The sequence below is a fragment of the Thamnophis elegans genome, chromosome 5 (genome assembly GCF_009769535.1).
Source record: "Thamnophis elegans isolate rThaEle1 chromosome 5, rThaEle1.pri, whole genome shotgun sequence".
NCBI classification, from domain to species: Eukaryota; Metazoa; Chordata; class Lepidosauria; order Squamata; family Colubridae; genus Thamnophis; species Thamnophis elegans.
Window position 1 is genome coordinate 99689783 of NC_045545.1, and position 23566 is coordinate 99713348.

The 23566-nt window shown below is 51.6% G+C and overlaps 1 protein-coding gene across 4 annotated transcripts; it reads left to right on the forward strand.

The window, feature by feature from the left end:
- The first annotated feature begins 50 nt into the window (after positions 1-50).
- Positions 51-23469, forward strand: TTI1 (TELO2 interacting protein 1). Of its 4 annotated transcripts, none has more exons than XM_032218247.1 (9): positions 51-96; positions 1460-3769; positions 9538-9711; positions 9888-10030; positions 11690-11830; positions 12427-12631; positions 12892-12979; positions 21225-21451; positions 23134-23469. In XM_032218247.1, exons 2-8 carry the CDS (start codon positions 1510-1512, stop codon positions 21409-21411), a joined length of 3198 nt encoding a protein of 1065 aa, XP_032074138.1. In that variant the 5' UTR covers positions 51-96; positions 1460-1509; the 3' UTR covers positions 21412-21451; positions 23134-23469. The 4 variants fall into 4 exon arrangements, with proteins under 4 accessions (XP_032074138.1, XP_032074139.1, XP_032074137.1 ...); XM_032218248.1 differs by lacking the exon at positions 51-96 and adding an exon at positions 103-204 and having other exon boundaries at positions 23119-23469; XM_032218246.1 differs by lacking the exon at positions 51-96 and adding an exon at positions 103-204.
- The last annotated feature ends 97 nt before the right edge of the window (positions 23470-23566 follow it).

Sequence of the window (23566 nt, forward strand, 5' to 3'; positions counted from 1 at the left end):
AAAGGACGATGCGCCTGCGCAGTCCGCGCCGGCGGGCCGAAGGCTCCGGGCATGCGCAGGCCGGCGTTCGCGCAGGCGCCTTGAGCGTCGGGCAAGGTAAGGGGGCGCGTTTCCCCTCAGGCCGTCCGAGCGGAGTCCGGCCTTGCAAAGCCTCCGGCCTGTCCGTTCTCCGTTGAGGGACGCTGCCTGGCCCGGGCTCCCATGGTAGGCAGGGAAGGCCCAGCCTCTGGGGGAGCCCCTATTGGATTGAATGGGCGGGGGTCTTTCTGAGGAGATTCCTGAGGCAAAGTTATGGGCCTACGGGGGGGGGGGAGGGGGCAGCCGCCCAAGCAAGGGCTACTTAAGGCTGGAAGTCAGGAGTTCGAATCCTGCCCCAGGGACGGAAGCCGTCTGGCCAGTCCCCCCCCCTTTTTTTTTCTCAGCCCGGCCCACCTCACAGGGTTGTTGTTGAGGGGGGGGAAACGAGGGAGTATAGCTAGTCCTCGACTTACGACCACACCTGAGCCCAAAATTTCCCCTTACTGAGCAAAGTGGGTTGTTCAGGGAGCTCCGCCCCACCTTGCGACCACTCTGGCCGCGGTCATTAAGCGAATCGTGTAGTCCTTGAGCGAATCCGGCTCCTCCCGTTGGCTTTAAACTTGGTCAGAAGCCGCCCCGGGAAGGAAGGTTACAAAAAAAATGTGATTCCGTAACCCTGGGGACAATGCGACAACCGTCATAAGTACGAACCGGTTGCCAAGCGCCTGAATATTGATCACATGACCCGCTGGGAGAGGCTGCAAAAGTCATATAAGTGTGAAACCTGCTAATAAATAAGTCACTTTTTTTCAGTGACATTGTAACGGTTGCTAAACGAATGGTTGCAATTCGCAATTTAATGAGCTTATATGCCGCCCAAATACAAATCCGGGCAGCTTACAAATACAAAATAAAATAAAATAACACATAGGGGAAAGAAACAAAAACAGTTTAAAAAAACACAACATACATTCGGCGTAGCTGGGGGTTGGACCTGATTTAGAAATCAGCAACCCCAGGGCTGTCGGAATAGCCAGGTTTTGGTGGCTTTATGGAAGGCCACGAGAGTGGGAAGGGTCTGGATCTCTGCTGTAAGTCGAGGACTGCCTGAATTAACTACGATTCCCGCCATGAGGTTTATGAAAGTAATATAGGGAGGATCTCTGGACAGTCACTCGCCTGAAATGTTAATATAGGTTCTCCTTGAGCAAGGGGCTGGACTAGAACAGTGTTTCTCAACCTTGGCGACTTTAAGTCCCGTGGACTTCAACTCCCAGAATCCCCCAACCAGCAGAGCTTAAAGTCGGGACTTAAAGTCGCCAAGGTTGAGAAACACTGGACTAGAAGACCTCCAAGGTCCCTTCCACCTCTTGTTCCTATCTATGCCACCCTACCCCATGGATGTAACTAAATGAATAAAAACGTCCTTTTCTTCTGGCAGGAGGATGGAAGTGAAATAAGCCTGAGAGCGGAGCAGTGGCGGCAGCAGCCATGGCTATTTTCGACACCCCCCAGGAGGCCTTCGGAGCCCTCCGCCCCTCCTGCGTCCAGCTGACCCAAGCCCAGACAGTGGAGAACGTGGAGCGCCTCCACTCCCAGCTGCGGGTGGTCAGCGACTCAGCCCTGCAGGAACTCCAGGAATACGTCCTTTTCCCTTTGAGATTCGCCCTCAAGACTCCTGGGCCGAAGCGGGAGGGCGTGGTCCGAAGCGTGGTGCAGTGCGTCGGCTTCGTGCTCTCGTCCACCTGCGTGAAGAAGGCGGATCTCCTTCTGGAGCTGTTCTCCGAGCTCTGTGTCTGCCTGGCGTCTCTCTCCAACCCATCCCAGCTGGCCCCGTTGTCGGAGGAGCTGAAGCAGGACGTGGGCCAGGCCTTGCTCGCGCTGCTCCACTCCGCTTACGGAGACGTCCTTTTGTCTCTCTACCAGCCCTCCAGCCTTCCCCAGCTGGGCTTCGCCGTCTCCCTGCTCTTGGCCCTTGCAGAACAGGAAAAAGCCCGGCAGGTTAAGATCACGGCCCTCCGGTGCCTGCAGGCTCTCCTTCTGCAGTGCAATTGCCCAGAGGACCACCGGTCCCTGGAGAAAGAGGAGAGGAGGCAATGTGGAGATCTCTTTGCCTCCTTCCTCCCTGGCATCTCCATCTCTCTCTCCAAGATTATCTCAGCAGATGCCAAGCAAGGTCACGCCGTCACGGTCTCGGCCATCAAGCTCTTCTCTACGGCCGTCAGCCTGGTGATGGCCGACGAACAGCTAGCGGAGATTCCAGAGGAGAGGAAGAAACCAGCCTCCGGACAGAGCAAAATGGAGGCCCTGGTGGTCCACCGAGACGCAGCCTGGACGAGAAACACGGCATCCAAACTCTCCATCCTTATCAAGAAGGTGGCCGCATCTGCCTCTGTCCACCCTCACTGGAAGGTGCGACGGGAGCTGGTGGAAATGGCCCACCTCCTCCTGACCACCTGCGGGCGCTCGTTGGTGGACTCGGCCGGCCAGCTGTTAAAAGCCTTGGTCGGCCTTGTGAATGACGAGAGCCCCGAGGTCCAGCGTCCGAGCGAGAGGGCCTTGAAGGAGATGTCCGCGCAGGAGAGAGTGGCCGGGAACAGGCTCCTGGCCGACATCCTATCTGAGGATCTCCACTCTCTGGCCACTGCTCTGCCCCGCTTAATGACCTCCCAGAACGACCAAGGCAAGGTGGCCACTTTGAACCTGGCCCTGGGGTACCTGAAGCTCTTGGGCCCCAAAGTGAGTGTGGTTCTCCACTCTGCCTCCCACCTTCAGCGTCTGTCCAAGGCCCTGATGCAAGTCCTGGAGCTGGAGGTGAAGGACGTGAAGGTGGTGGAGGAGAGGAGCTGTGCCCCGGAAGCTTTTCCTCAGCCCGCCCGGGGCAGCCTCCAGAGGAAGTACTTCCGCTTCTTCACGGACGACCGGATTTTCCCCCTCCTGCAGCAGATTTGCCGGGCTCTGGGCACTTACGGGAATCTCTACTTGCTTGTGGATCACTTCATGGACCTGTACAGGGAGTCCGCCGCGTACCGGAAGCAGGCCGCCATGGTTGTCAATGAACTGATCGCTGGAGCCGCAGGGCAGGAGGCGCGGAACACCTCGCTGAGCTCTGAGGATCTCGTGGGGATCGTGACGTCCGTGCTAGAAGAATACGTGGACTCCGGAAACTGGCATTTGGCCACCCGCTTGGAGGTCCAAGAGTCCTGCGATGAATCCACAGCCACAGAGGCCAGGCCCCTTGCTGTTACGTATGGAGCAGCTCACGCACCTCTGGTGTCCCCGGGCTCGAGCCCCACCCTCCGCTGTATGAACAGCAACATTTGGCAGGTCTGTATCCAACTGGAAGGGATCAGCACCTTTGCCTCCACCCTGGGGAAGGACTTCCGCTTGCTCTTAATCTCCGCTTTGTACCCTGTGCTGGAAAAGGCTGGGGACGGCACGCTCCTGGTCAGCCAGACGGCAAAGGGGACCCTGGCCGACATCTGCCAGGCCTGCGGCTACCTCTCTGTCCCTGAGCTCCTCAGGCAGAACGCCGATTACCTGGTGAACGGGGTCTCCTTGCACCTGAGGCACCCGGCCGATGAGCCCCACGCCTTGCAGGTCCTGGAGGCCATGCTGCGACACTCGGATGCCCAGGGGGCGCCCTTGGTGGAGGACCTGGTGGAAGACATTTTGGCCAGGCTGGATCAGTGTCACAGTGAACGGGCGTCTTCGTTCCTGGGGGCTCTACGGACCCTGATGGCCTCGCTAGGTAACTACAAACAAAAGGTTGGGAAGCGCTGTCTGAATGCCTCGGCTGCAGAACTGGCTGGTTTTGCCCTTAAGATAAACTCAGGTTTCCAGCCCCAGCAGCATTTAGACTCATATGCCGCTTCACAGTGTTTTTTTACAGCCCTCTCTAAGCAGTTTAGAGTCGGTCCATTTCCCCCAACAATCTGGGTCCCTGTTTTACCGACCTCGGAAGGGCGGAAGGCTGAGTCAACCTTGAGCCGGTCAGAATTGAACAGCCCAATTGCAGGCAGCTGGCAGTCAGCAGAACTAGCCTGCAGTACTGCTCTCTGACCACTGCGTCCCCCGCGGCTGTGCTAGTAGCCTCCAGATCTGTTGGACTTCAGTTCCTATGTTTCCCAGCCAACACGGGTAGTCCTCAACTTACAACTGGTTGCTTAATGTTTAAAGTTACGACCAAATTAAAAAAAAAAACACTTTGCCACCTCTCCTGAGAGTTTTGACTGCCATACTACCCCTTGGTCATGTGATCACATTTTGGGCATTGGTCAGTTAGCCTTTGCAACCGGCTGCAGTGTCCTGTGGCAACATTAAAAAAAAAAACGCCCGTTGAACAAAGCTGGATTCGAAGTTACAGCCATGTGATTTGCTTAACAACAATGTGGTTCGGTTATTGACCATCATATGAATGGACCTAAATTCAAGTCAAATCTCACGCTGGCTTGGCTTATGACTGCAGCGACGTACGGCCAAAATTCCTGGCTCTGTTTTGGGTCGTAAGTTGAGGACTCCCTGTATGCTTTAAGGCTGCTGAGTGAAGAAGACATTAGGCCAGGTTGGGAGAGAGAGTCCGGTGTAGTGCAGGGGTCTTGTCCAACTTTGGGAAACTTTTAAGACTTGTGGACTTCAACTGTCAGAATTACCCAGCCACCATGGGGTGGGGTTGGGTGGGGTTCATTGGTTGGAGATTGCATAAAATGTCAGTGTGGCAGTTGTGTTTTGTTAACATGGGCTAAAAACTTTGTGTGTTCATCCCTTAATTGTATTTATCTTAACTAATGAAACCCTGAACAAGGAACAAAGAGTTTTACTTATCAAGTAGAATCCAGGATGCCGGTTATTGCCCTATAAAGCCCTGCATGTCATAGAGCCGTGATGGCGAACCTATGACACGCGTGCCAGGAGTGGCATACAGAGCCCTCTCTGCTGGCCCATGCGCCTTTGCCCCAGGTGAGATCTCCGTGGCGTTTCTGTCGTGAGCTTCTGTTTCCCTGCAAACGATGAAACGGAAGTTCTCAAAAGAAAAATATCTTACCTCTTGCCACGCTGCTGGTGTTGGGATGCCCCGTCTCCTGCCAGCCACACATTTGCGCATGTCCATGCACGCACACTTTTCAGTTTGGCCATGCGTGTGCGTGCAGTTTGGGCGCTCGGTGTCTAAAAGGTTTGCCATCACATCGCCGAGGTGGCGCAGTGGTTAGGGTGCAGTACTGCAGGCCACTTCAGCTGTTATCTGCAGTTCGGCTGTTCTAATCTCACCGGCTCAGGGTTGACTCAGCCTTCCATCCTTCCGAGGTGGGTAAAATGAGGACCCGGATTGTTGTTGGGGGCAATATGCTGACTCTGTAAACCGCTTAGAGAGGGCTGAAAGCCCTATGAAGCGGTATATAAGTCTAATAAATAAATAAACAAATCACTGTCATAGGTCTTAGAGGAACACCCTGTCTTCCAATTGAATCTACCAGTCTGGAAAGTTTGGGCAGGGAGGGGGGCAGTGGTCTAGGCCCCCTCCATTAAACGTTGCCTTGTGAGAATGAGGAAGCATGGCTTGTCCCCCTTTCTGGTACCCACAGCGTCCCTCCTCACATGGCTGAAGTCATCCACTGATTTAAGGTTTAGTTCAACAGTACGATGATGAAACCCAGTTATATCTTTCAACTCCAGGCCATCCAAGCACGGCTGGTGAGGTTCTGCCCCAGTGCCAGGAACCCAGGTGGGTTTGCATAGGGAGGACCCATCTCCAACTCACTCCTACCAAGGCTGGGTGGCTGGGTGTTTGGACTGCCCAGATCTGGAGATATTCCACCTTTGACCTTGAATGGACGACACTTCCCTGTTCAAAAGCAGCATACAGTTTGTGGGTCTTCTGGACTCACAACTCCTGGTTCACAAACAGGTGGCTGCTGTGGCCAGGAAGACCTTTGCACGACCTTTCATCTGGTGCACAAGTTGTGCCATCAGGAACCCTTCAGATAGTCATCTCAGAGGTGGGGTTTCTTCCGCCCCCCCCCACCACCACCACCAAAGGCAACTGGATTTTCTTGGGTGTTTACAGAATTGTAGATGAATTGTAGATGAATTAATAAGTTAAGATGGGCAAACAAATAAATAGGCTTCACAATTCTGAAGAAGCTTCTTGGATGAGAAGTGAAAACGTTTTCAAAGAAAAACACCCAAGAAAGTCCAGTTATCTTTTTTTGGGGGGGGCACCTTTGGGAGAACCATGGTGTCCTGGATGATTGATTGAGAATCTCCATAGACCTCCTGACCGGAGCTTCGACTCCTGCTCTGCTCTCTACAGGGGCTGCCCTCCAGCGAAGCTGCGATGGGTCCAGAATGCAGCAAGGCCCCTCTGCTTCCTGAGCTGCACCGCTTGCCAGTTTCCTTCTGGGTACGATTGAAGGTGCTGTCCCAAAGGTGCTTTTTTCGGGAGGCGACTGAACATGCCAGTTGCCTCCTGGGGGAAAAAGCACCTTTGGGGGCCACCATGACCTGGATGGCGGAGAATCTCCATAGATTTCCAGGTGTCGGTTGCTCTCTCAAAGACCGCCCCCTGTAACACAGGGCCTGCTTACTTGAGGGACCACCGCCTCCCATAGCATCTGCCTGGTCAGTTTAATTTTGCAAGGCTGGTGCTCCCCTCATTCCTTCTGTTAAAGGAAGCCATCTGTCTATCTCCCACAAGCTTCCCTCCTCTCTAGCAGCCGCAGGCCCTCTGGAATAGCAATAGCAATAGTAGCAATAGCAGTTAGACTTATATACCGCTTCATAGGGCTTTCAGCCCTCTCTAAGCGGTTTACAGAGTCAGCATATCGCCCCCAACAACAATCCGGGTCCTCATTTTACCCACCTCGGAAGGATGGAAGGCTGAGTCAACCCTGAGCCGGTGAGATTTGAACCGCTGGACTGCAGCTAACAGTCAGCTGAAGTGGCTGCAGTACTGCACCCTAACCACTGTGCCACCTCGGCTCTCTAAAATGAGGTTCCCCAAGATTCAAACAGCTTACCCCCCCCCCCTCCCTTTACTGGTGTTTCATAGGGCCTTGAACCCCTGGCTGTTTGCAAGGGTGATTGAAGCCCTCTTTGCTGATTTCCCTTTGTTCCCATCTGGATTTGTTATCTCTCCCGTCATTGTTCTTTTTGTGTGTGCCATTTTCTTAAATGTTTTCACATTTTGTAAACTGCCCAGAGTCCCTGAGAGTCAGATGGCATATAAAATTATTATCATCATCATCTGCACTAGACCAGAAAACGAGCAGCTGCTAACTACAAGCTTCAAGCGATGTGTAAGGGGGGTGGGGGGCTGTATATCAGTCTTGCACCTTTTTGTCCAGCCTGACAGTCTTTATATTCTGAGCGAAGGAGGTTGCTCCTTGGCAGAAATAAGCTTGACATCCCTGCATTTTTATTTATTTTAACGATCACATTTCAACACCACCCACCTCACGTACATGACTGGGCGGTTTTACAAATGAAAACAGAATAAGAGAGTTGGAAGGGACCAACCCCCTGTTCAAGCAGAAGCCCTTATACCACTCCAGACAAGTGGCTCTCTAATTTCTTCTTAAAAACCTCCTCAAGCGGGAGACCCCATACCAATTCAGCAAAGTGGCTGTCCGGCCTCTTCTTAAAAAACTCCAGTGCTGAAGCATCCACAACTTCTGAAGACAAACCGTTCCACTGAATAACAGTTGTAAGGGACCTTGGGAGGAAAGAGTCCAACTCTTTCCTCAAGCGGAAGACCCCGTACCAATTCAGCAAAGTGGCTGTCCAGCCTCTCCTTAAAAACCTCCAGTGACGGAGGACCCCCACACTGGTTTAATTGTTCACACTATCAGGAAATATCTCCTTATTTCTAGGTTTCTTCTCTCTCTGATTGGTTTCCATCCGTTGCTTCTTGTCCTGCCCTTCAGGTGCTTTGGAGAATAGCTTGACCCCCCTCTTCTTTGTGGCAGCCCCTGAGATATTGGACTTTAGATATTGGATAAGTTTAAAAGGGCAGAAGGGGCAGCCTCCAGCCACCAACTTCCCCCAAGGCTGCCTGTCACTCTTGAACCCTGTGTTGGTAGAATGGGCCCTGCCTCCTCTCTGGAGCAAGAGGTTCCGTTGGACAGAGGCCGCGTTTGTTCTTCTAATGGAGCTCCCTCTGTTCCTCCTGTTTCTATCCGTCCTTGGGTCTTGTAGCCCTCGGCCAAGGATGATGTTCAGGGGTTTTTTGATCACCAACACGTCTGTGAGCGAGCCAGGTTTCAGCTTTTGAAACGGAGCTAATTGAATGGAGAGAATTCCCTTCAATTGGCAGCCTCGCTCACATAACTGCAGGCCAGAGGGAAAGCAGGGGTGTCTTCCTTCACTGCGGGAGAAAAGCCTCGGCCTGCCTTCCCCAAGCTCCCTTCACCACACTGACCTGGGCTCAGGTCCTCCTGTGCTATGTGGCAAATCGGGCAGAAAGGGGTCTCCAGCATTTTTGGCCTTGGGCAAGTACCGGTACTTCAGTGTCTTCCCAGGCGATGCGTAGAGTCTTTAAGGCTTCCGTGAACGTTCTTCACCATATATTTCGAGAGCTTCCCCTTGGTCGTTGGGCATCGTGTGTGTGCGTGTGCGTGCGCGCATCTCATTGCCCCCTTGGGGATTCACTGGTTCTCCATGCAGAGAACATGCCCTGCAAGTTGGAATCTTCTGCATGTGACGATGTTGTGTAGTGTGCAGGAGAAACTCTTCTGGAGCACCTTTTCGTTAGTAAGATGGTCAAAATAGCAAATGTTTGGGATTCGGCAAAGGCATCTATGTCTCTTGTTAATATGCTTGCTGAAACCTTCCATGCCCCGCTGGCATAATTGGCTGTCGAGATCACCACGGAGGTGAGCAAAGGGAGTTTAAGTTTCAGTGGATGGAAACTGATCAAGGAGAGATTCAACCTGGGAATGAGGAGGAATTTCCTGACAGTGAGAACAATCAACCGGTGGAACAGACGTTGCCTCCGGAAGTTGTGGGTGCTCCAAAACTGGAGGTTTTTAAAGAGGTTGGATAGCCATTTGTCTGAAAAGGTGTAGGGTCTCCTGGGGGGGAGGGGCTGGACTAGAAGACCTCCACGGTCCCTTCCAACCCTGTTACTTTGTTCTCTTCTGTTCTCCAAAGCCCCAGAGGGCAGGAGAAGAGGTAATGGGTGGAAGCACATTAAAGAGAGATCCCATCTGGAAATGAGGGATTCCCTGAGAGTGAGAAGAATTTGTCAGTGGAACAGCTCACGTCCAGAAGTTGTGGGTGCTCCAAAAATGGGGGCTTTTAAGAAGAGACCGACCAGTCAGTCGTCTGAAATGATAACAAGATCTCCTGCCTCAGCAGGGGATTGGGCTAGAAGACCTCTAATGTCCCTTCCAGCTCTGTTATTCTGATACAGAGGACGAGGACTGGGTTTTATTCGCCCAGAGGTTGGTCTGAAATTCTCACCACTGCCCATCCTGTCTCTTGGATCCAGGAGGCCCAACTACGTTTTCTTCCTCTTGGCAGCTTCCTGGTTTGGGCCAGAGCAGGAAACCCACCGAAAGCCGGAAGGGGGTTCCTCCTGCCCGCCGACACCGAGGCCAGCCAACCTTCCCACTGCAGCCGAAATGGAAGAGTTCTTCTCGGCATACGTGAAGCAAAAGCAGATGGCAGAGGGGGATGTCGAGGAGGAGGAAGAAGGTTGGTACGGCTGTGAACGTCTTGGCCTGTGGTTGGACAGGGGGATGGGCAATGCCCACTCATGGAGTGGATGAATCAGTGCCAGGTCTCAGCACCCACAGCTGTTGGGCTGACTGTACGACGCTGGCAAAGCCCGTTTCCCTTCCACCCACAGCTGTGGCCTCTTGCCTCCCCAGAGGATCCTGCAGTGCCGCCCGACGCACCGGAAGGATCTCCCGAGGCAGACAGGCCGCTGCCCTTGCAGGCCAAGATGGCGAAAGATGTCCTGGAGAGGGCTGTCCACTTGCTGCCCAGCAAGAGCCTCGCGGTGCGGCTGAAGGTAAGGGCGGCCATGCTGTCCTCTGATGATGCCAAGGTCCCTGTGCCCCTCACGGGGGAGCCTGTCCTTGCCTTTGGCTACTGCGGGGCGACCTCTTCCTTCACCTGCCCAGGTGTGCTAAGATCTGCCCCAAAGCCCAACCCGGGTTGTTAAGCAGGGAACCAGGTGTATCTCAGTGCGAACGAGGAGACGGAGCCCAGATCTCTCTTGATTGAATTGAATTTATTTAGCTTGTATGCCGCCCTCCTCCCGGAAGACTCAGGGCGGCTAACAGTAAGAAGGGAAGGGGGGGTACAAAAAATAAAAACAACAATTAAAAACCAGCAACAGTCATAACATCGGATGGGGCTGGATAATTCAACAATTGATAAACAAAGACCTTTATTTACCTGAACAAAGGTGGGTCCTCCATAAGGATGGAAGGACCCCGAATGCAGCGTGAAGCAAGTATGTACAGATGTCTTGTTTCCCCTTAGTTACACAAGAAGAAGAAGGCAGCACACGGCAGCTAAGGAATAGAAGTTATAAAAATACCCACGTCTGCCTTCTGTGGTTTTGACCGCATGTTTAGCCCACAGGATTGTGGTTTCCTATGGACGTTTCCACAACTCCCAGCCTGGAGCATTCATTCCTTGTCCCTTTTAACCGGTCAGCAGAGTAGCAGGTCCTTGTCAGGCTCAGGAGAACCTGACCTTGGGAAGGAGGAGGAGGAGGCCTTGAGCAGAACAGCAAAGCTGCCCCTATCCCAAGTCTCGTCCCAACTGCTTTTGGCAATGGAGCCCCTCGGGCAGCCCCCTTCATCTTTGCCTCCTGCAAAAGGTTCTCCTTCAATTGGAGCTGTAGGAGGAGGACCGTTGGCTGCTCCATGGCCTCCATCTCAGGCATAATGTGACTCTCCATCTTCCTTCTTGCTTGGTCTTCGCTTCAATCTGTCACTGGCCCAAAGTACCAAGTGCATCATAGATTGTGGGCTCCTTGGTGCTCTCTCAACTCGACTGTTTCCTTGCAGACGTTTCATGACCCAACTAGGGAACATCATCACTGCTGGAAGGGAGTGGGATTTGTGGAGAGGAGGAAAGGGGCTTGTTGGGACCTTGATGCTCTCTGGGATTGGTTGGTTTCTTGCAGACGTTTCATGACCCAACTAGGAAACTAAGAGCCGAGGTGGCGCAGTGGTTAGGGTGCAGTACTGCAGGCCACTTCAGCTGACTGTTATCTGCAGTTCAGCGGTTCAAATCTCACCGGCTCAGGGTTGACTCAGCCTTCCATCCTTCCGAGGTGGGTGAAATGAGGACCCGGATTGTTGTTGGGGGCAAATATGCTGACTCTGTAAACCGCTTAGAGAGGGCTGAAAGCCCTATGAAGCGGTATATAAGTCTAACTGCTATTGCTAAATGTTATCCGTGATAGAAGGGATAATAAACAGTGCAAACCTCATTCCTTTCTGCATTGATGATGCGACCAACCTGGCCCATGAAACATCTGCAAGCAAGCTAAGCTCAAGAGACCATTAAGGAGCCCACGTTTCAACCCTTAGCCACAAACATTCTATTTGTGCATTATGAGTTAGAGCCCTGGGCCTCCGTTTCCCCAGCCTCACCGCTAGTCTCCCTTAATCCTGGCGTGTTCATCTTCTGACTCCGAGGCATCTCCTGGTAGGCCCTCGAAGTCCTTGAGCTTGGTGTGATGGTCCTTGGTCCACATGAAAACGTGCTCCTCCCGTTGGCACATCGGGCGTGGCCTGCTCTCGTCTGCCGCTTGATTAACGATGACCCCTTGGCTGTCCTCCGGGCCTTTCAGGTAAGGCGACTCTACGTGTCCCATTCTGACCTTGAAGGATCCAATCTGGATCGGTCACGGGGAGGTTTAGTCCTCTGAGCTTTCAGGATTGTGATGGGGCCCATCCTCGGGGAACTTTTCTCTCCCTCTCCTTGCTTCTTTCTCTCTTCTTTCTCTCCGGGAGGAAGGTAAAAAGAGGAAACAAGCCCAGAGAAAAGGGAAGTGAATCACGGGACCCCCTGGAAAAGGTTTTCCAGTTCTCCAAGTCCAGGTTTAATGTGTTCCGTTAACTTTGTCTAGTTACCTTCTTTCATTGTTGCACATCTGGCTGTTAGGTTAATTCTCGAAAGTCTTATTTTCTTTCTCAGATCATTTTTCTGTTTATCTGTAAGGTTTTTAGCTAAGGTTAGATAACACGGGTAGAAATTGAAAAGGCTGCCATTGTGTAGAAGTAAAGAATGTTGTTATTGCTACTATTATGTATTTGCAAATTGACTAAAGGGAAATGTATAAATAAATAATAAAAGAGGAACCCCGGAAAAGGTCTCTCTCTCTCTCTCTCTCTCTCTCTCTCCTATCTCTGGGGATGAGTGACCAGCTGTTGGCCTTCTTGGCAGGTGCTGTGCACTCTCGGGGCCCACAGCGGGGATTTCCTACGGAGCCGCTTCTCCAAAGATGTCTTGCCAAAGCTGGCTGCCTCCCTTGTCGCCCAGGCCCCCACCAGCGCTCACGCCGGGCCCGTCTACAGCCACACCCTAGCCTTCAAACTGCAGCTGGCTGTGCTCCAGGGCCTCGGGTCCCTCTGCCAGGCTCTGGATCTGGGTGAGTAACAGGAGGGCCACACAACGCTCCTAGTATTGTTCCATGCTGGGGCTTCCGGCCTAGGCAGCTGATGCTACTTCTTTTCCCCGATTCCTCCTCCCTCCACTTTCCTGGCAGCCCTCTCCTTCTGCTGCTGCTCTCTTCCAGCCAGGGAAGGCAGTTAGAGGCAGGACGGGTGGGCTGGATGATAAATATACGCTGGAGAGCACAATGGAGAGCCCCCTCCTCTGACCCCCCACCCGTCCTAACTGTTTCTGCAGGCGAGAACGACCTGAATACGGTGGTGGATGCCTGCCTGCCCTACCTCAGCGCCAGGCAGCCTGGGAGGCTGCAAGAAGCTGCTCGCAGGTAAGAGAGGTGTGGCTGCAGGCTGCGGGGCCTCGGCACTACCAGAGCAACAGCTTTCCTGGCTTACAATTCATTCTCCAGCCTCTGGAGCTCCCCTCTTGTTGTGTAGAGTTCTCTGGACCTCTTTCTAGATTTTTTTTTTAAAGCATTATGTGGCACTGTTACTCCAGCCGGCCATGGGAAATTGAAGTCCACAAATCCCAAAGTTGCCACGGTTGAGAAACTTAGAGCGCTCAGGCAAGTGATCCAAGGCTCAGGGCAGAAATAATTACTGTATTTTTCGGAGTATAAGACGCACCAAGATTTTGAAGAGGTAAATTAAAAGAAAAAGGTTTTGCACTCTGCAGGTTCCCCCCAAACCCTCTGCATGCCTTGTTTTTTGTGAAAAGTGGGGCATGCAGAGAGTTTGAGAGGCCTGCAAAGTGCTCCTGGGGGCTGGGGAGGGGCAAAAATGAGCAAAAATTGGGCCTGCTTTTTGCCAAAAAAAAAAGGGCATGCATAGTCTTTAGGAGGCTTGTAGAGTGCTTCTGGCTGTGGGGGCAAAATTGAGCAAAAAAACGGCCTGTTTTTTCGCTTGTTTTTGCCCTCCCCAACTCTTCCAGCCTTGGTCGGGGGTGAGCGAAGGCAAGTTGGAATCGATCCCGCCTAACAGAACAAAGCGAACACAATCAGAAGCCCATGCTGGGTTCTCTCTCTCTCTTTCACACACACACACACAGGGAATCTTTCGCCATGGAAACACAGGTTGCCTGGAAACAGCCAGAGTCGTTATTCTAAAAGAATACAGAAAGTGGCCGAGTCCAGGTTCTCTTTTTAAGCTTCAGAAGCTCCCAAGCCAATTCGCAAGAGAGGTTGGTCTTTGAGCCCAGCAAGCCCATCAGCCCCTCCTTGCTCAGGTGGCCTTTCACTCCTCTGGAGCACCAGCCAGGTGGGAGGCAGGATTTGAACCGGGGGGGTGGAATCCACCCGGTTTGGCCGAACCAGTGGGGACGATTGTCCTTGGTTCTGCGAACGGCTCACAGCTGAGCTGCGTGATTGTCGGAAGCTTTGGGCAAACAGGTAGTAAAAAATCCTGTAAATCTTTTAACAAGTTGGCCATGCCTACCTGTTCACATGACACACACATCCTCAAATCACGCCCAGATAACCGGTGGCAAAAATAGGTTTACATTTCATCACCCATTTGAACCTCAAACAGCTGTGTAGGGCGAATGGAATGGCTCGCCTTCAGAAGTTCTGCGTGCTCCATCATGACAAGTTTTTAAGAAGAAACTGGACCTCCGTTTGTCTGGATGGGGCCTCCTGCTTAAGCGGGGTTGGACTGGAAGGCCTCCAAGGTCCCTTCCAACCTTGTTATCCAGTTCTGTGTTCTTCTGCAAAGCCCCTGAGGGCAGATGAAGAAGTCATGGGTGGGAGCTCGTGAAAGAGATCTCCAATCTGGAAATAAGGAGGGATTTCCTGATTGTTAACCAGTGGAACAACTCGCCTCCAGAGGTTCTGGGTGCTCCGTCACCCAAGGTTTCTAAGAAGAAATTGGACAGCCATTTTCTGCAACAGGAAACGGTCTCCTGCTTGAGCAGGGGGTTGGACTAGGTGGCCTCCACAGTCCCTTTCCAACCCTACTATCCTATCCTATTCTGCAAAGCCCCTGAGGGCAGAGCAAGAAGAAATGGGTGGAAGCTCCAGAGGGAGATCCAATCTGAAAATGAGGAATTTCCTGATTATTAATCAGTGGAACAACTCGCCTCCAGAGGTTGTGGGTGCTCCAACACTGGAGGTTTTCAAGAAGAGGCTGGAGAGCCACTTGTCTGGAATTGTATAGGACGAGAAGGTCCCTATCAACTCTGTCGTTCTGTTAAGCAACTTGAAGACAGGTGGACTTCAACTCCCAGAATTCCCCAGCCATGGCAACTTGGAGACAATGCATTTTGCTTCTTTCCTTCCCTGGATTCAAGAACGGTATCTGCCTGCTTGCTGGAAGCACCCAACGTCCCTCTCCAGGGAAGAGGTTTTTGTCAGGGATAGCAGGAGGAGGAAGAGGAGGCTACGGTGAAGGGGCTCACAATCACCAATCGTTTGGTGTCCCTTTTGGAGTAAGCTTGGTGCCCCTTCATAGATCCTAAATCAGCATTTTTGAACATTGGGAGCTTCAAGAGGGATGGACTTCAACTCCCAGAATTCCCCAGGCATCCTTGCAATAATAATAATTAAAAAAAAGATGAGTAACTATTTTTTTTCCAACTCCGTACATCAATGTCTATGAATAAATACTTACTATTTTCCCTGAAGAAGATCCCTAAATATTTCACATTTTTCACAGTAAAATCTATCCGTGTACATTTTTTTTTTTTTTTGCCTTTTTTTGTCCACATCCATCTCTTAGTTTCCTCTTCATTAATTTGTGATTTACACCAACTCTCCAAGCACTTTACAAAGTCAGCATCTTACTTCTTCTTACTGGGCCCTCATTGTTACACCAACCTCGGGAAGGCTGAGTCAACCTTGAGCCAGTCGGGATCAAACTGCTGGCAGCAAGCAGAGTTTGCCTGCAATGCTGCCTTCTAATCCCTGCACCACCATGGCTCACTTAAGCTCTTTTCCCAAGGTGGTTTTTTTCAAGAGGCAACTGGGTTTTTTCTTTCGAAGACGTTTCGCTTCTCATCCAAGAAGCTTCTTCAGCTCTGACTAGATGGTGGGGATTGGAAAGATTTATATTCCTTGCATCCTTTGAGAGGGTCGTTGAGGCCACTTGGGGGGTTCCTCTGTGTCCTCAGGATGACTTGAGTGGTGCAAATGGTTCCTGTCGTCTGCAATTGTTTCCTCTGGAAATCCGTTCCTGCTCCCACCCCCCCATTCCAAGGGTCTTCATCCCAAATTGCGTAGCTAAACGTCTGTAGAGATTATCAGTCTTTCAGGTCATGGTTGTCCCCAAGGGGCTTTCTCTGGACTCTCTTGAAGAAGCTTCTTGGATGAGAACGTCTTCAAAAGAAAAGAAATAAAAACAGAAATTCCAGTTGCCTCCTGAAAAAGCCCCTTTGGGGCAACCATGGCTTGGATGGCTGAGAATCCCTCAAGCAGTGTTTCTCAACCTTGGTGACTTTAAGTCCTGTGGACTTCAACTCCCAGAGTTCCCCAGCCAGCTCTGCTGGCTGGGGAACTCTGGGAGTTGAAGTCCACAGGACTTAAAGTCACCAAGGTTTAGAAACACTGCCCTAGAGACTTTTCAGCTGCTGTTCCTATAACATCCTGGGCCCCTTCCAATTGACCCGTCTGAAGTCTTACCACTCTAGGGGTTCTAGCTAGCCAAGATGGCAGAGGCATTTCTCAAAAAAAGAGTTTCTGGAGAGATCCAGCCACGCTGGCATTGCAGAACCAGGCAGGCTGGCTGATAATTACGGGGCAGAAATGAGCCCCGGAGCATGTATGGGGAGGTGGGCCGCACGAGGAAGCGTTTTTCGCAGAGTTGCAGGGGGAAGAGACTCAAATGCAGGGGCCGCATCACAGCTCAATAACTTTCTCGAGCCGCTTGCTGGCATTTCCCAGGTGACCTCAAGATAATAACAGCGCAGCTAATTTCATGTCACTTCAATCTTTATGGACGTGGTTGACAGAAAAAGTCAGCTGGTGTTAAGTAGAACAATAACGGGGGCTTGTTTCAAAGGGCGGGGGGGCTGGAAGGAGGTGCCCAGTACAGGGAATCCTCAGTTCATTTAGTGAATGTTTGAAGTTACAGCAGCACTGGAAAAAAGGAACTTACGACCACTTTTCACACTTAATGACTGTTGTAGCGTCCCCACGGTCACATGATCACCCTTGGCTCATATTTATGGCAGTCGCAGCTTCACAGGGTCACGCAACCCCCTTTTGCGACCTTCCGACAAGCCCAAGTCCACGGGGAAGCCAGATTCGCTTAACAACCGGGTTAAATGCAGAGATTCACTTCACGGCCGTGGGGAGAGAGCTTGCAAAACGGGCAAAGCTCGCTTAACAACCAGAAATGTTGGGCTCCGTGGTGTTGTTAAGCGGAGGATGACCTGCCTGCCTGCAGAAGAGCCCAGGTGAAGTTGGGCCCAGAGGGAGAGCAGATGGGATGGGAGGCGGCGCATTCAAGCTTGTCGTGTCCAGATTGCAAAGCAGCCCGTCCCAATTTCCACCCGAACAGCAGCCGCATCGATCGGGCTGAGGCAGCCTGACAGGGAAACATCTTCCGTGCCCCCCCTTCCCCCCCTGCTTGTCCAATCAATTTAACAAAAGGAAAGAAATCTACCTGGCAGGGATCAAGCAGCCCGATTGAAAACAGGCATCCTAGGATAGAGAGGTTGGGGGTGTTTACGGATTGATGAGGCGCCATCAAGTTGTTTTTGACACTCGGCGACCACATAAGTGAATTTTCTCCACTGCCATCTGTCCTTCACCTGGTGGGGGTTTATTTTTCCAGATCTTCCAACTCTGTTGGGGGCGGCCCCCCGTAAGGGAAACGTTAGAGAGGGGGAAGCTCGTCTCCTTTTGCCATGGGGACATTGGGCGGAGTCCGTTTTTGTAAACCGGCCTTCGTCTAAAGCAAGAAATCCATGAGACAATTTTCATGGTTTGAAAATGCTTCCCTGTCAGGGCAGCTGGGAGAGAAAAGGAAAAAGGGAGGGAGGAAGGAAGGAGAGACCTAAGGAAGGAAGGAAAGAAGAGGGGACGAAGGAAGGAAGGAAAAGAGGGAGAGAGGAGAGATCTGAGGGAGGAAGAAGGGAGGGAGAAAAGGAGAGGTCTGAGGAAGAGAGGAAAGGAAAGATAGATCAAAGGAAGGAAGAAAGGGAAGGAAAGAAAAAAGGGAGGGAGGAGAGATCTGAGGGAGGAAGAAAGAAAGGAAGAGGGAGGGAGGGAAGGAAGGAGAGATCTAAGGAAGGAAAGGAGGGAACGAAGGAAGGAAGGAAAGGAGGAGAGATCTGAGGGAGGAAGAAGGAAAGGGAGGGAAGGAAGGAGAGATCTAAGGAAGGAAAGGAGGGAACTAATGAAGGAAAAGAGGGAGGGAGGAGAGATCTGAGGGAGGAAGAAAGAAAGGAAAGGGAGGGAGGGAGGGAGGGAAGAAAGGAGAGATCTGAGGAGGGAAGGAAGGAGAGATCTAAGGAAGGAAGGAAAGAAGAGGGGATGAAGGAAGGAAAAGAGGGAGGGAGGAGAGATCTGAGGAAGGAAGAAGAAAAAGGAAAGGGAGGGAGAAAAGGAGAGGCCTGAGGAAGGGAAGGAAGGAAAGATAGATCTAAGGAAGGAAAGGAGGGAAGGAAGGAAAAGAGGGAGGGAGGAGAGATCTGAGGGAGGAAGAAAGAAAGGAAAAGTAGGGAGAGAAGGAAGGAGAGATCTGAGGAAAGAAGGAAGATGGGAATCAAAAGGGAGGGAGGGAAAGAAAAAGGAGCAAAGGGACAAGGGGAAGAGGGGAGGGGGAGTTCTCTGCATTCTTACAGAGCTTTTCAGTGAATTGTGCGTCTCTCTCTCCTCCTGTGGCCTTAGCCAACTGCTAGATTTATGGACCTCAGAGGGCTTTAACTGTCTCCCTTTGTCCTTCCTTAATTTACACGGATGTTACTTTCCTCTGCATGCTCCCTCATTCGTGGCAGCTTAAAAGTCCTCCAGGCTCCTTTTCCACTTGGAAGAAAGGGGGGAAGAGGGGGAAGCCCTCAGGAAGTCCAGCTTTGGGAATCTTGCCTCTGCTTTTAATGGGTGTGGTCCAATTGGAGTGAGTGTTGAAGAAGTGGAGAGGGCCCTAAACACCAGATCCCGGGGACGGCATTGGAAAGGGTTTGAAACCCGGAGGAGAGGAGATTCAGGAGAAAGCGATAGCAGTCAGAATAGAGCTGGAAGGGGCCTTGGAGGTCTTCTAGTCCAGCCTCCTGCTCAAGCAAGAGATCCTATACTATTTCAGACAAGTGAGTGTCCAGTCTCTTCTTCAAAGCCTCCAGTGATGGAGAAGGAAGGAAGGAGAGGAGGGAGGGAAGAAGGAGTGAAGGAAGAAAAGGAGGAGGAGGAAGGGGAGGAAGGAAGGATAACAGCATAACAGTAACAAATTTGGAAGGGGCCTTGGAGGTCTTCTAGTCCAACCCACTGCTCAAGCAGGAGACCCTATACCAGTGATGGTGAAACGTTTGTAGCTCGGGTGCCACAAGTGGGGGGAACACGGGGGGGTCATTCGCAGGCATGCCACACCCATAATGCTATGCGCACGACCCCCAACGCACATGCATGCATGACCAGCCCCCCCCCCTATTTTTTGGTGTGTTTTTTTTCCCTCCCCAGGCTCCAGAGGCTTTATTTTTTTCCCTGAAGCCTCCAGAGCGCAAAAAAACAGCCGTACGGGCAAACTGGAAGTTTGGGAATGGACTTTGCTTGCTCGTAGGGCCGGTTTAAGCCCTCCGGAGCCTTCAGGAGGCTTCCCTAAAGGCTCCGGGGGGCTAAAACCAGCCCTACAAGCAAAACGGAAGTACCTTCCTGGACTTTTGGTTTGTCTGTATGGCTGTTTTTTCATGCTTCCGAGGCTTCAGGGAAGCTCCTAAAGCCGCCAGAGGGCGAAAAATGGCCTCAAAAGTAGGCCAAAGTCAGCTGGCCAGAGTGCAGGGCGACGCCTCACGTGCCCGGACAAATGGCTCCACCTGCCACCTGTGCCATGCGTGTCATAGGTTCCCTATCACGGCCCTATACCATGTCAGACGAGTGCCCAGTCTCCGCTTCAAAGCCTCCAGGAATGGAGCTTGTGGCAAGCAGTTCCACTGGTTAATTCTCCTCACTGTTAGGACCATTAACCAATGGAAGAGCCAGCCTTCAAATGGAGTTGGAGTTTATTCAATTTGTAGGCCGCCCTATTCCCCGAAGGGACTCAGGGCGGCTGAACAAAAGCCAAGGGAGGGGAAATTACAAAAAGTAAGACAAAAACAATCAGACGATACGAACAATTAAAAGCACAACAGACACAGCAAATTCGAGTAGGGCGGGGAACTCAACCCCAGGCTTGCTGGGACAGCCAGGTCTTCACGGCCATCTGGAAGGCCCTAAGGGTGGAGAGGGTCCGAATCTCCACGGGGAGCTCGTTCCAAAGGGCCAAATGGTGGAGCAGAGCACATCTCTCTGGCTCCAGACTGGAACCAGCGAGTTCGCAGAAGAGATTCCAGCCAGGGGTGGGGGGAAGCAGGGCCAGATATGGGGAGCTGTCCTGCCCAGGAGGTGTTGAGCGGAGGCTGGAGGGCCGTTTGGGAAAGGATATTGAGACCCACCTGACCCTGGTGAGTTCTGCCTCAACGTGGCCCATTAAGACAGGACCATCCTTGCTCCCATTGGTTGAGAAAGGTACAGTTTACTGAAGGTCAAGTGGACCACAGTGAAGCAAAGCCGGAACTGAAGTTCGTGCGCCAAATCCCAAAGTTTAACTTTTCCTCTTCCCATTGCTTGTCCCCACCCCCCAACTCATCCCCAATCAAGCGACCTTGAAGTATAGTCTCTGACAGGCATCCTTCTTCCCATCAGTTTCACTTCCCCCCCCCCTCTCCAAGCATTTACCCTCCTTCCCTCCCCCCCCCTTGCTCTAAGGTCCGTGGCTGTCTGGCACTGAACGCTGGTAGATAGGCCAGAGGTCTTCAAACTTGGCAACTTTAAGACTTGTGGACTTCAATCCACAAGTCTTAAAAGTTGCCAAGTTTGGGGACCCCTGGGGTAAGCGTAAGGTGGCAGTTCTGACAGAAATGCTAGTTTCATAGGTTTGGCTGCTCTGCTCCATGGCTACCCAAAAAAAAATCTTGCAGAGCAGGGAGAACAGCCAGAGGTGAAGAATTGAAGCTAAAAATCAAAGTTTCTCAAGCCACCTGGTCTTGTTTGCACACACCCTTGAGTGACTGAAGGCATAACCCTTTTTGGAGGGTCACATCAGGCATGGACTCAAATCCGTTGGATTTGCACAGGATAATGGAGCCACACAATCAAGCTTAGCATGTTTCAAAAATAAATTTTTACTTATTTAGCATATGGCATGTACCGAGGTCATGCAATCACTAATAATATAAGTTTAAATAAATAAATAAATAGCAGATATAAACAATACATAAGGTATGTAGGTAATATAATATACAGGGTAAACTGTTAAATGAAGATGAAACTGAGTCAAAGGCCCAGAAACCAGAAAGGGGGGTTCCCCCACGTGTTAGAGCTGGGCCCTGTCCTTGCTTGCCATTCCCAGCCCTTGGCTTGAATCTTTTCTCTCCTCCTGCTTTTGCAGTGTTTTCCTTCGCCTGATGGAGGTCGATCCGGATGCCATCTGGTTCTTCCTCTGCAACGTCTGGTGCCCCAGGAACCTGGAGGCCCCCCACCCCTGCCTGCGCCCCGTGAAACTAGCAGGGAGCGAGAAGACGCGGAACGAGTTCACGGACAATGTGCAGAGCCTCTTGGACCAGCTGGGCGGTTGAGGGCGATAGAAGAGCGCCCGGGCACACTCGCGCTGTGGAGGTAGGAGGCTTGGCAAGGGCCCCTCTGGGTGGAAGGGAAGGTGGGGTGCCACTTGAACTGGCAGAGTAGAGCTGGAGAAGATCCCTGTTCCTCCCCACATCGTAATCCTGAGCAGTCGTGTCTGAAGGATGTTGGGACTTCTTGGTGTGCAACTTTTGAGAAATTTAGAAGACTACTTAGGGGCTTGGAGAAAAAAAACACAGGCTGGGGAATTTGTGAGTTGAAGTTCACCCATCGTCAGGTGTCCGAAGTTGAGAAAACACGGTTCTAGATTATCTAAAGCAGAAAATGAGTCAGCAGCAGGCTACATTTGGTGAACAACCGAGCCTTAAGCTAGGAACAGAAATGTGACATCTAGATGAGGGTTGGCAGCTTTAAGACTGATGGACTTCCACTCCCAGAATTCCTCAGGGAGCTGTGCCTGTTTCTTTTTCCTTCCACCCCCTAGAGCGGAGAGATTGCAGAGGAAGGGATTACAAGAGAGTAAGCAGGCCACAAGGGGTCTACACATGAGAAGGAATGCACTAGTGCCAGGGAATTCTGGGAGTTGAACTCCACAAGTCTTTAAAGTGGCCAAGTTTGGAGACCCCTGATCTAGATTATGAGAAAAATACTCCTCACTGATTGGAGGAATAACAACTATGTTATTTCTCAACTATGTTGAGAAATAAGTTTATGTCCCTAACCCAAGTCCTTCATCCATCCATCCTTCATTCTTCCCTCCCCCCCTTCCTTTCTGATCATCTCTATCCTTCATTTGCCATCTAGGTCAAAGACCCCAGGGCAGGGGTGAAATGCTCTGAAGTCTTCTGCCGGTTCGCTTTGCGCGCGCATGCTACCAGTTCACCCGAACCAGTAGTAAAAAAATGTTACTGGTTCAGGTGAACTGGTAGCTCCGATGATCAGCTGTGCCGTGCAATTAATCATGTGGCACAGCTGATTGTCGCACAACTGATCGTTGGAACGTTTAAAAAATGCTACCAGTTCAGGCGAACCTGTAGCTCCAACAATCAGCTGTTTGTCAATCAGGTGTGGCGCGTGACATCTAATTGCACAGCACAGCTGATTGTTGGAATATTTTAAAAAATGCTATAGGTTCAGGCAAACCAGTAGCTCCGATGATCAGCTGTGCGGTGTGACATTTAATTACCCAGCACAGCTGATCGTTGAACAGCTGATCATTGGAATGTTAAAAAAATGCTACCGCTTCACCCGAACCAGTAGTAAAAGAATGTTACTGGTTCAAGTGAACTGGTAACTCCAACGATCAGCTGTGCGACAATCAGCTGTGTCGTGTGACACCTTTGAACAGCACAGCTGATTGTTGAACAGCTGGTCTTTGGAACTTAAAAAAAATGCTACCAGTTCAGGCGAACCAGTAGCTCCGACGACTAGCTGTGCAACAATCAGCTGTGTCGCGTGAATTGTGCAGCACAGCTGATTGTCTCACAGCTGATTGTCAGAGCTACTGGTTCGCCCAAACTGATAGCACTTTTTTACTACCGGTTCGGGCGAACTGATCCAAATCGGTAACATTTCTCCCCTGCCCCAGAGGTTCCATCAGCAATCCTTTCCGGCACCACTGCCTGCAGCTGGTCCCCTCCTTTCTTTTCCAAACGCTCTTTGAAAAACAATTGTTTAATTCTTAACCCTCCTGTCTTCATCGGGCGGTTGCTTCATAGGACAGAGGTTGCCACGGAGAAGGGCCGTTTCCAGACTTCTGAACATCCACAGCACCGGCCAAATCTACACAGAGCAAAAAAACCTTCGAGGCGCCTAGAACCCGCATCGTGAGGGGTGCTGGCAGACGATACCTGGAACCTGATTTGTCCATACGTTGTCGTGAGGCTGCCTTCTGCCCTTTGGAGCTGCATGATTCTCTGGACTCACGGCAAGCCACGAAACATAGCTGGTGCTAATCCTGCCTGGGCCCAAGATGGAGAGCAAAGTCCCAAGCGGCTTCCTTTCCTGGTTTACCGCCTGTTCCTGGTTGACCGTGTGGATTAAGATGAACAGAAGACACACCCCCCCCAAACGTCCGGCTCTCCTTTCGCCCCAGTGCCAAATTTGAGGTGGGAGGAAGCTCAGCAGCTGAAAGTTTGCAGCATTTGCCTT